The sequence below is a fragment of the Rhinopithecus bieti genome, unplaced genomic scaffold (genome assembly GCF_001698545.2).
Source record: "Rhinopithecus bieti isolate Rb0 unplaced genomic scaffold, ASM169854v2 scaffold_13400, whole genome shotgun sequence".
Lineage (NCBI taxonomy): Eukaryota > Metazoa > Chordata > Mammalia > Primates > Cercopithecidae > Rhinopithecus > Rhinopithecus bieti.
The window spans coordinates 1,516,811-1,529,236 of record NW_016807991.1 but is presented as its reverse complement, the minus strand read 5'-3'; the positions used below and the strand labels follow the sequence as shown (position 1 = coordinate 1,529,236).

At 52.0% G+C, this 12,426-nt stretch overlaps 1 protein-coding gene across 3 annotated transcripts in view; it reads left to right on the top strand.

The window, feature by feature from the left end:
* SDK2 (sidekick cell adhesion molecule 2) overlaps positions 1-11,335 on the top strand; it is a 330,648-nt gene extending 319,313 nt beyond the window's left edge. For all 3 annotated transcript variants that reach the window (XM_017884897.1, XM_017884896.1, XM_017884898.1), the window contains one exon: positions 6,779-11,335. In XM_017884897.1, the coding sequence (XP_017740386.1) occupies positions 6,779-7,132 (354 nt within the window). In that variant the 3' untranslated portion in view covers positions 7,133-11,335. The remainder of the gene's footprint in view (positions 1-6,778) is intronic.
* Positions 11,336-12,426: the final 1,091 nt, after the last annotated feature.

The following is a 12,426-nucleotide window of genomic DNA, read 5'->3' as shown; positions in this document are numbered from 1 at the left end:
AAAGTTTTTTCTCTTTTTTTTTTTTTTTTTTTTTTTTTTTTTTTGAGACGAAGCCTCGCTTTTGTCCCCCAGGCTGGAGTGCAATGGCACAATCTCAGCTCACTGCAACCTCTGCCTCCCGGGTTCAAGCGATTTTCCTGCCTCAGCCTCCCGAATAGCTGGGATTACAGGCGCCTACCACCATGCCCAGCTAATTTTTGTATTTTTAGTAGAGACAGGGTTTCACCATGTTGGCCAGGCTGGTCTCGAACTCCTGACCTCAGGTGATCTGCCCACCTCGGCCTCCCAAAGTGCTGGGATTACAGGCATGAGCCACACCACACCCAGCCAAGTCTTTCTGTTTCTTTCCTGCAGTGCAGAGGCAGATAAAGCACCATACGGAGACGACTTCCCCTGGAGGCTCAGAGAGGGCTGCCTGAAGGAGGTGGCATTTATTTGAGCTGGGCCTCAAAGTGTGAACAGGACTGGGTCATGCATAGAAGGGAAGCATGCAGGTTTGCAGCTGGCTGGGGCGGGATCATGTTCTGCTATCACCCTTCTACTGAATGGCTCTGACCTTTTACCTGTGTTTGCCACTTTTCCATCAGATTGGGCCGTGAGTCCAATAGGCTCAGCTGAGACCTCGTTGGTTCTCCTTAGCCTGACTGCAAATAGGCTCAGGTGAGACCTGGTTGGTTCTCCGTAGCCTGACTGCACCCCAGATCCTGGCAGCGCAAGCTTGTGCCAAACAAGAAACACGCTGCAGGGCAGAGCCAGGCCGGGAAGAGACATACTGGGCGCCTGCTGTGTGCCGAGCCCTGTGCTTTGTATATTCTCATTTAACATCTAGCTGTCCTGCCATGCAAGTGAAACCATCCCCATTTAATAGCTGGGGAAACTGAGGCTCAGAGAAGTCAAGCGGTATGCCCTTGGTCACAGAGCTCAGAAGTACAAGCAACTGGGATTCAAATCTAGAGCCAGCTTGCTTGGAGGGTCGTGCCTACCGCAGCCTGGCCTCGTGCAGCTGCCCAGCACGGAGAGGAGTTTGAAGGAAAGAGGCCTTCACTGCCTCCAACCCCACCCCAGTGACCTCCCTTGAGCCTCCTGAACCACAGACATCTCTGACAGCCGGTTGCGGGGGGAGGGGCACACGTTGCTGTCACTTTACCTATAAGGGCACAGGTAGCACATATGACATTGCTTCTGAGCTGACATTTTTCAAAGGACATTCTTGGGAGATTTCCAGCTCTCTTAGCACAGGGAGCCCAGAGTCTCGACAAAATTGTGCCTCCAGGGTCACAATTCTGAGGTTCTTCGGAGACACACGGAGACACATCACCCCTACCCCACCTCTAATCCAGAGGCTGCAGCCCCTGCAGAGAGACCCTGGCTGGCCCCCCAGGTAGAGGCATCCGGGAGACAGGCAGAACACCCTGCACAGGTACGCTGCCAGCTTCAGGCTAGAATCAGTGCAGAGCCCTTGGGACCATGGATGAGAGAGGGGCTCCTGCTTCCAGTCTCCCACGGAGTTTCACAGGGTGACTTCTCTGTCATCTAGGGCAACACATTCCTCCCAGACTCCATAAGATTCAACAAGATAAGGGTCCCCTGCCTGACCCCAAGGTCTCAACACCTTCCCTAAGGCTGAGCCTGGTGCCAGATCCTTTGGGCTGGAGATGAACAATCAAAAGAGCTTTGCTTTGCTTCCTCTTTTCTCCGGGGTCCTGCCTCCTTCTGGTCCCCCCTCCCCACTCCCATCACCAAGCCTGGAGTCTGTGCTCCCCGTCCCCAGACCCCAGTAATTGCTGATTGAGTGGCTTTGAGGAGCTGTTAAGAGACCAGGGAGACGAAGCAGTCACTTGATTGCCTGGTGGCCTGGCAGGACGGCCCCTGAAAGGCCCCCTTTGTGCTGGGCCGGTCCCTGGGAAGCTGCATACAATTACCGAGGCCCGTGAGAATTGAAAGCCGCAATAGGAGCCCCTGGTTTCCCCCTCGCTTTCTTCTCTTCTCGCCCTACCCCCACCCCGAAAAGAAACAGATGTTCAGGGAGATGGAGGCGGGAGCAGCAGTCGCTGATGCAAAGCCCTCCTGCTTGGGCTTTGGAGGGCGGAGCGGGGGAAGGGGAAGACCAGACTCTGGCCTGCCTGGCCCCTCCCGCAGCGCGAGCTCTGTTTGGCTCCCTGCTCTTCCTTCTGGTGCCTTCCATCCCCTAGATGCTGCCCATAGAGTGCCTGGGAGCAGTGAGCATTCGGCAGATAGTAGCTGGTAGGACGGGGATGGTCTAGATGAGTAGGCTTTGGGATCTGGGCCCCTCGGAGGGCCAGAGAACCCCACTCCCCACCTTGCTTCCAGTCCAGACATGCCCCTCTCTCGGAGTTGGGGGTTGGTGGGGAGCGGGCAGCTAACCTTCTTCTCCCATTCCAGCTGCCTGAGCACTGAGTTAGCCTCCCCGGCTTCCTGGCCCCTTCTAATCCCTGCCAGGGGGCTTTGAGGCTTCTCACTCCATCTCTTCCCTTTCCCACCCAGGCCCACCCTCACTGTCCCCATTGATAATACCTTTTACAGCATTCTCTCCTGGGTTAGCTCATTTCACCCTGTGAACTATGGAACTCTACCCATTTTACAGACAAGGACACTGAGGCTGAGACAGCCTGCTGGTAAGGGCCAGAACTTCCCCATGCCACAAGCTCCTCCCCGCAGAAATTCTTTTCCACTGGTCCCACAGTCATCCTGGGGTTCACTCCTCTGCAAGGCTGGGGCCTGGGGCTAGCCAAAATTCTAGAACCCCTGCAGATGATGCTAACAACTGTTCAAGTCAGTTAGTGGGTGGAGAGACCAAACCTGTAGGGAAAACTGGGGGACATCCCTGTCTGGTCCCCCGCACTCACAGACCCTCACTTCTCCTGGGCGGGACAAACCCCCAGCCTCCTGCCTCACAGATCCGCACTGCTCCAGGCCAGCCTCACTCGGCCCAGCGTTAGGTGCCCCCGCTGGGCATATGGAGTCTCCCTGCCCTGCCTATACCCCCTCTTTGTTCTCCTGGGCCAGCAGCTGGGCGGTAGGCACAGAAAGGGGCTTGTATTCCCCTGCATTGCGTCATGGGGCAGACCGAGCCCAGGGACTTTCCATTGTCTTGGGCAGCCGTCTGTGCCTGCCAAGAGGATTGAGGTCCTGGTGGGGGAGTGTCTGCTGGGGGCGGTGGTAAGGAGAGTGGCTGGGGTTGTAGAGGGGTGAGGAGAGGGAGGGGAGGGGCCAGAGAACATAAATTAGCAGATGGACTAGGGAGTATTTAATTCCTGCTAGGAGTCGGGGTGGGAGGTTGTGGGGAAGCTCTTGTTCCCATCCTGTGGTCTCCAGGCAGGAGTGTAGGAGTTAAGGAGTGCGTGGGCTTTAGAAAGTCAGGCAGATTGGAGTTCAAGCCCGGCCGGATCACTTCCCCAGCAAAACCCTCACCCTTCCTGTACTTTATGTGCCGGTCAGTACCCAGGCAGCATCGGTGCTCAGGTAGCAATAGGAGCTACAGCACAGAGGTGTGAAAATTAAATCCAGTTACACACATCAGCGTTTCGGACTGTCTGGCAGAGTGCCTGCTCCAGTGGCAGGGGTCGTTATAGTTCTGTTCATTGTAGCTACGTCCCTCGAGATGTATCCCCATGTTATGAAGGACTCTGAGTTCCTGAGAACAAGCCGTGCATCTCATTTCCCAAAGCCCAGACCCTTGGGACAAAAGTCCCCACTCCATTTTCTTTACCTGTAAAGCAGGACACAGCTCCCCATCCCAAACTTGTTTGGACTGGGCTACCTGGGTTTTATGTTCTACTTGGGTTGCTGTGATTCACTAACTTCCCCCAGGCAGGGGCATTGGCTGGGGAGGACTGAGGAGGCCTGGGTAGGGTCCTCTGAGCTGAAGTGCACTGAGCGTTTGCTGTACACTGAAATCGGAGCACTTCTCTTCCAGAGAGTTCTGAGGGTGGTCCCATCTGTTGTCTTATTAACTCTCAAAACATGGCTGGGAGCTCAGGGTAGGGGAACGGGTGCACAATGTTTTTAGCTCCACAATTCAGATTTCACTTTCCAGCCGAGACTGATTCTTGTTTGGGGCTGATGTCCCCAATAGATAGATGAAGCCTGTGCCTAGGCCATCAAAGTGTCGGAAAAAAAAAAGGAATAATTTAATATTTTTATCTTTACAAAAAACAAAAAACTTCAGGTTGGGTGCAGTGTAATTATGCCTATAATCCCAACACTTTGGGAGGCCGAGGCAGGAGCATAGCTTGGGCCCACGAGTTTGAGACCAGCCTAGGCAACAAAGAGAGACCCCTGTCTCTAAAAAAAAAAAAAAAAAAAAACAGGCCAGCCACGGTAGCTCATGCCTGTAATCCCAGAACTTTGGGAAGTCGAGGTAGGCAGATCACCTGAGGTTGGGAGTTCGAGGCCAGCCTGACCAACATGGCGAAACTGCATCTCTACTAAAAATACAAAAATTAGTCAGGTGTGGTGGCGTGTGCCTGTAATCCTAGCTACTCAGGAGGCTGAAGCAGGAGAATCGCTTGAACCCCGGAGGCAGAGGTTGAGGTGAGCCAAGATCGTGCCACTGCACTCAAGCCTGGATGAAACCAGCAAAACTCCATCTCAAAAATAATAATAATAATAACTTTAAGGTTTTAGATTACATGAAAATTCTGAACCTTTGATTTTTCTCATGCTTAGTTTGTAACCAAGTGTTGTTTTTATGTTGGATCACACGTGGACAGGCACAGGCATTTTTTTTACTGCCCGGAGCCTCTAAAGGTCTTAATCTGGCTCTGCTTTGTCCCCAGTCACAAAGTAAATCAGAAGCTGGACCAAGATGATAACTTAGTAGGTTGTGGTTGAACCTCAAAAACATGGCTCTGTGTCAGAGAAGCCAGACACAAAAGGCCACATGTTATATGATCCCATTTCTATGAAAGTCCCAAATAAGTTAATCCCTGGAGACAGAAAACAGATTAGTAGTTGCCAGGGGCATGGATATAGGGAGTGCCCAGTGGGGGCAGAGATGGGGAGTGACTGCTTCCTGGGTACAGGGTTTTACTTTGGGGTGATGGAAATGATTCGGGGCTGGATAGAAGTGGTGGTTGCACAACATTGTGAAGGTCCTAATGCACTGAGTCATAGACTTTAGAATGGTTCACTTTCAGTTATGTGAACCTCACTTCAATTGAAAACAAAGCTAGGCTGGGCACAGTGGCCCACGCCTGTAATCCCAGCACTTTGAGAGGCCAAGGCGGGTGGATCACCTGAGGTCAGGAGTTCAAGACCAGCCTGGCCAACATGATGAAACCTCATCTCTACTAAAAATAGAAAAAATGAGCCGGGCATGGTGGCAGGTGCCTGTAATTTCAACTGCTCCAAAGGTTGAGGCAGGAGAATCACTTGAACCCAGGAGGTGGAGGTTGCAGTAAGCCCAGATTGCGCCACTGCACTCCAGCCTGGGCAACAAGAGCGAACCTGCCTATCAAAAAAGAAAAAAACAAAACAAAACAAAGGTGAAGTAAAGTGGCTCATGCCTGGAATCCCAGCACTTTGGGAGACCAAGGCAGGAGGATCACTTAAGCCCAGGAGTTCTAGACCAGCCTGGGCAACATAAGGAAATCTCATCACAAGAGAAAATTTTTTTAAGTTAGTAGGGCACGGTGGCATGCACCTATAGTCCCGGCTACTCAGAAGGCTGACGTGGGAGGATAGCTTGAGCTCAGGAGGTTGAGGCTACAGTGAGTTAGGATTGCATCACTGCACTCCAGCCTGGGCAACAGAGTGAGACTCTGTCCCAAAAAGTAAATAAATAAATAAATAAATAAATAAATAAATAAATAATAAAATAAATAAAAGTAAAATAAAAGGAAAGAAAATAAAACTTGCCAGGCGTAGTGGCTGACGCCTGTAATCCCAGTACTTTGGGAGAGTAAGGCGGGTGGATCACTTGAGGTCAGGAGTTCAAGACCAGGCTGGCCAACGTGGTGAAACCCCTAAATACACAAAAAATTAGCCAGGAATGGTGGCACATGTCTGTCATCCCAGCTACTCAGGAGGCTGAGGCAGGAGAATTGCTTGAACCTGCGAGCTGGAGGTTGGAGTGAGCCAAGATCATGCCAATGCACTCCAGCCTGGGTGACAGAGTAAGATTCTGTCTCCAAAAAAAAAAAAAAGAAAGAAAATAAAAACTCAAGTCTTCTGATTCTATCAGGTATCTCCCAGCTCTAGGCCAACACCATAGTAGACCCTTCTGGTCTGGGATCTGCTCTGAAGGAAGCAGCAGGCGGGCACAAATGGGCACCAGACCCCCTTGGTAGCGAGGGAGCTGGGAAGCCCAGAGTCCAAGTCTTGAAAAAGGCAGAGCAGGCCAGGCGCGGTGGCTCACGCCTGTAATCTCAGCACTTTGGGAGGCCGAGGCAGGTGGATCACCTGAGGTCAGGAGTTCGAGACCAGCCTGGCCAACATGGAGAAACCCCATCTTTACTAAAAATACAAAAAATTAGCCAGGCATTGTGGCAGGCGCCTGTAATCCCAGCTATTCAGGAGGCTGAGGCAGGAGAATCACTTGAACCCAAGAGGTGGAGGTTGCCGTGAGCCAAGATTGGGCCATTGTACTCCAGCCTGGGCAACAAGAGTGAAACTCTGTCTCAGAATTTAAAAAAAGAAAAGAAAAGAAAAAGGCAGAGCAGAGTTTTGAACCAGAATGCCCTGTGCCTTCTGGCCCCGACCACAATAGCCTGTCCCTACGGGGCCACTGACACGCCCTGATTCTCTGTCCTCCCAGGGAAGTGACAGCGAGTACGAGGTCGACTCAAACCACCAGAAGGCCCACTCCTTTGTCAACCACTACATCAGTGACCCCACATACTACAACTCATGGCGGCGGCAGCAGAAGGGCATCTCAAGGGCACAGGCCTACAGCTATACTGAGAGCGACTCGGGTGAGCCAGACCACGCCGCCGTCACCAACAGCACCAGCACCCAGCAGGGCAGCCTCTTTCGGCCCAAGGCCAGTCGGACTCCAACGCCCCAGAACCCCCCTAATCCCCCAAGTCAGCAGAGCACCCTCTACCGTCCCCCCAGCAGCCTGGCCCCTGGCTCCCGGGCTCCCATAGCAGGATTTTCATCATTTGTTTGACATCGGAAGAGGAAAAAGCAAGAAAGAGAAAAGGCACCAAACTCCTCCTTCGCCCTCCTCTCACCGCCTGCCAGAACACAAAACACCAAGAAACCAAGTCAACTTTTCACCTCCTGAGTTTATTTTTCCAGAGATTCCAGGGCCAGCAAAGCCGGCGTTCAGAAGGAGGGAGAAAACCGTGAGAGGATGTGTGTGGCCAGCAGCTCTTCGGCTTTGAGATGGTGGGGTTCACTGCTCCCTTGGGAATTACACGGAGCTAGGGAAGTGGTTGTGTCACTGCTATGGACACAGAGAGGGGTGGGCCTCTGGAGAGAGAGGGGGAGCGAAGGCTGAGGACTGGAGGCCGCCAGGCAGGCGTGGCTGAGGAAGAAGCTTCTGGATGTCCACCCAGCTGCCCCCTTCCAGTCCCTGCAGGACCCCTGGACCCACTGCCACTGCTCTCTGCAAAAAGGATGGGCATCCCGGAAGCTACGCCTGCCTTCTCTCCCTGCTCCTCCTTCCCCTCTCCCTCCATGCACCATCACCGTGGCTGGCAGGCATAGGACAGCCTTGTCCAGACCCCCTGTCCTGTCTTGGCAACCTCTACTGCCCACCTCCCCTGCTCAACTTCTCCACCAAGCATTTGGTTTGTTTAGAAAAGGAAGAGAAAAAAAAAAAAACTAAAGGGTGAGAATTTGCTTCGCGCCTTCCTTGTTCCTGCATATTTTTTAAAATTGTGAATCCAAGGAAGAGAGTTCAAGGGTAGAGGAGAAATCCCCACAACTGACCCTGCCTCCCTGTGCTGGAATTGACTTTCCTGAGCACGGACAAGGAAAGATGAAGTCTGGGGAGCGGAGGTGTAAATAAGGCAACTGGCCTGGGCACTGTGGGATAATTAGGTTTAATGCATTGTGGGCAAGATAAGAATGACTCTGACTGTTCTCTTTCTTCCAATCCAGGTTCCATCTGTCCCATCTTTAAAGGACTAGTCAGCTTCCCTCGGCTGGGGAGTAGGGCACAGGTGAGGGGATCTCCCTCTGGGCAGACACATCAGTCTCCATTGGATAGAGCCTCACCACACACACACACACACACACACACACACACACACACACACACACACATCTCCCATGCACTTGCAAGGAACAGGGTCTAGGGATCCTCTCCAGAACAAACTCATTTGGGTCCTCCTAGCCAGACAGCATACTCACTTTCAGATCTGTGTCCCTCTCGCTGTCACCCGGCAGCCTCCTAAGCACAGACGCACAGGAGCCCAGAGGGGTGGCCCAAGTCCCTGGTCCAGAGGCTGGAACACCCAGAATTTGCTCAGTCTGCCTAGTACCCAGTTTACAGACAAAGAGGCAAAAGCACCCTAACCTCCAGTAACAGCTTCCAGGCTGGGCTCCGCCTGGCCAGGGCCGGGAGGGGAAGGGGCAGGTCAGGAAGCTCAGTCCAAAGTGGACCCAGCATTGGAATTGCATGCCCAGCAGGGGCAGGTCAGATGGGACCAAGTGACAAGAAGAGCTGATGGGAGGGAAAGCCTTTACACACACACACACACGCTCTGCTCCAAGGAGTGTTCTGAAAAAAGCCACATCTTGTGGCCAGGATCTTCCTATCCACCTGGTACTTAGGATCTTACGGATGCCAGGGTTTAGGGAGAGGCCTTTCTATCTAACTCCATAGGTTGTCCAAGGCCCTCTGTGAGTTCAGCCAGCCCTGTAAAGCCAGCCCAACACCTGCCCTACCGCTGAGATGGGTGGCAGATGGCCCGCAGGGGCCTGTCCGATTCAGCGTGGACCCCTTCGTGGAGCAGGGCTCTCTGTGTGTGCTGTGCACAGGCGCTGCTGGCCCTGCCCAAGAGGAGATGATGCCCTATTGGCATCATCTATTGGGGTGGGTGAGCAGAGTTCAAGGAAGCCCAAGTAGGAGATTTGGGAAACAAACCAAGTAAGAGAGAGCCTGGACCCCTCCCCACCAACCCCTAGTCAGTCACTGTGTTAATGGTGACCGGGAAGGGAAGTCAGGGTCTGGGGCTCAAAGAACGGGCACACCCAGCTTTTCCGGAAGCACTTGACCCCTGGGAAATGTGAACAGGGCGGTGCTGGAAGATGGCTTAGCAGACAGGCCAGCCCAGCTCCAATGTCCAAACAGTGATTTCTCCAGTGAGGAGGCTTTGGAAGGGAAGCACAGTCTTCCCCGAAGGAGAACCAAGGGCTGAGGTTTTGCCCCTCCAGGACGTAAGGTGCTCTTGGGGCCTCCTTGGTCTTGTCTGGAGGCTGCAGTGGAGTCAGCCGGACACCCTGCCCCACTCCTGCCTCCTCTGCCCCCACCTTCTGCAGCATCTGGCGTCTCCATGACAGCACATCTGCAGCTGCCGGCCTGTGATCGTGCTGCGCAGCTTTGCTTTGCTTTCCTCTCATCTTTTTTTTTTTTAAATAACTTCATCCTTTTCCCTCTCTGCTGAGTATTTAACCATTTAAGGAAGTTCCCAGTTTGCATTAGGGAATTATTTTAGCCCAGCCCAGTGAGGGATTATTTGGGAGGAAGCAGGGGTGAGTAAAAACATTGTGTCTGTGTATATATCGCACATGAGGCCAATTTTCCTTTGCCTTTAATGAATCACCTAGTGCACTAAGATATTCCACCCCCCGCCTTCCCCACACGCTCATTCGCACCTGTGCTAACACCTATGTGTGCACGCGGGATGGTGCCCATGCACGCCTGCGCTCACGCACATGCACACACAAATATGCACAGAACACACATCTGTATGTGTGTTGGCAAAGAGACTCCTGCAACTCCCTCTGATGGCTGAAGCCATCTCTCCCCTGTGAGGCACAGGTGGCCTGGGTTGCTTGCACTTGGGGCGTGACTGGGATCTATTGTCTGAGGGGGCGAGGACACCATGCAAATTTAGACAAGCCCATGAGATCAGGCTGGGCCCGCGGTGAAAGTCCCACACTTAGTCAACACCCACCCATCTGGAATATTGTCTCCGCAGCCCCAGCCACAGCTGGAAGCCCAGGTCTGCAGCTGTGGAACTCTAGATTTTTTAAGGACACATCTCTTTGCCCTTGTTTACATATCTACTGGGACAGCCGAGGCTCCCAATCCTCCTCCAGACACCTGGCCACATTAGAAAGGGGTGGTGGGCCCTGCCCATGGTAATGGGGACCCTTCCTGGCCTGTGAGTTTCTGAGCCAGTGATGCCAGGGCCCCTGCCTGTTGTGGGACTCCACCCAAAGCAGGTTCACACCAGGACACACCTGGCACCTTTGGCATTGCCTCCCTGTGCCCTAAGCAATATCCCAGTGTTGCACCCAGGAGCCCACGCTGGGCACACCAGGGCTTTCCCCTTCCTGGCTGCACCTCCAGAGTTGACGTCAGCACCACACCCACACTGCCGAGACAAACCAAAAAGATGCTCTGGGCTCCAGAACCACCATCCTCCTAGGGTTCCAGAGAGTTTGCAAACCCAGGCTGCCTCCCCTTCTGTCCACCCCTCACCATCCGGCCCCCAAAACTCCTACCCCCAAACCTGACACTGCCGTGATTTAGAGGAAACGGGGACATAGCGGGGACTGCCCCACCTGGTGCACGCTGCCTCGAGGCCTTCTGTTGCTGCCCACACCTCCCTGGGCAGTGCTTCTAAAGGTGCCAGAGCCTCACCACAGTGCCACTCTGACTGGGCAGGGGCTTCCCTCAGCTTCCCAGAGTGCACATCTGAAGGTGCCTACCCTGGGTGAGGGGCTGGTGCGCAGGAAGATAGAGGGGAGACCATCTGAGCAGCCACCACCCGCTCCCCAGTGCCTCTGTATGGCCCTTTCCAGGGACACCCACGGGCATGCGCACATGGCAATCCTGACCACCACCTGAGCACAGGTGCCCCCTTGGGACCACCCCCCCTTTGTTTCCATCAGAATAACCAAAAGCATTTAAACGTGTTATCGTTCTCCATCCATCTAGACTCCAGAAACAAAAATCAACACAAATCTTTATTTTTTGATTTAAAAGATATAACAAAAAATTATGGGGAGAGTATTCATTATGGCAGGTGTCTGTCTGTAAGAAAAAAATATATATCTCTATGTCATATAGCGTGTTAGCAGGTTTATTTTTTAAATGAAAGGTAAGAAAGATTGATTTGAAATATATACCGCGAGAAGTCCCGTGTCCTGTCAAACTGTCAGTATTTTATAAATAAAACTTTTTTTTTTGGAGTTTTGAAGCAACATTCTTTTCCTTCCTGTTACGTGAACGGGGACACCTGTCCCAGTATCATACCCAAGCAATTCATTCCCCAGACAGCCATTTTTAGCCATGCTGTGCTTTTGCAGAGAAGAGTCAAGGGTCTGACTTATCTACTCTCTTAATTCATAGGTGAGTGGACATCTGTGCCTTCCAGTGAAATACACTATTTTTTTATTTTAAACTTTTAGAATAAGAATCTACTTGATGCAATATGCAAATAATAATGAATAATAATACTAATAATAGCAATAGCTAACATGTCTATGGCATTCACTTTGTGCCAGGCACAGTTCTAATCACTTTACCTTTATTAACTCATGGAATCCTTGTGACAGTCCCGAGGAGGAAACCTGGAACAGGGAGACTTTAAGTGGCTTGCCCTTGGGGAGCGGTGGAGCCAGGATTTGTACTAAAGCCTTCTGGTTCTCAAGACATGACGCTGCCTCTCTGATATTTTAAGGCAAGCTCCTTGTCCATTTTTATTTTAATTTACGGAGCTAGCACCCCACATCCCAGTGATCTCAATGCCGTGAGAAATGCTATGTTGTTTGGTGGATCTAACCCAGTTAATCTACCCAGGGTTAGAGTTAGGGCTTAGCTTGCCAAATTTATGAGTACAGTGATGTTGCGTTATACCACATTTATCTCACATTACTTAAGTCATGTGGACTCAATAGACTCAAGACAAACAGAAGGAAAATCTCTCTCTCTCTCTTTCTCTTTTCTCTTTTTTTTTTTTTTTTTTTTTGAGATGGAGTTTCGTGCTTGTAGCCCAGGCTGGAGTGCAGTGGCACAATCTCGGCTCACCGCAACCTCTGCCTCCATGGTTTAAGCGATTCTCCTGCCTCAGCCTTCTGGAGTAGCTGGGATTACAGGCATATGCCACCACACCTGGCTAATTTTGTATTTTTAGTAGTGACAGGATTTCTCCATGTTGGTCAGGCTGGTCTCGAACTCCTGACCTCAGGTGATCCACCTGCCTTGGCCTCCCAAAGTGTTGGGATTATAGGCATGAGCCACCACATCCAACCTTGTTTTCTTTTTTTTTTTTTTTTTTTTTT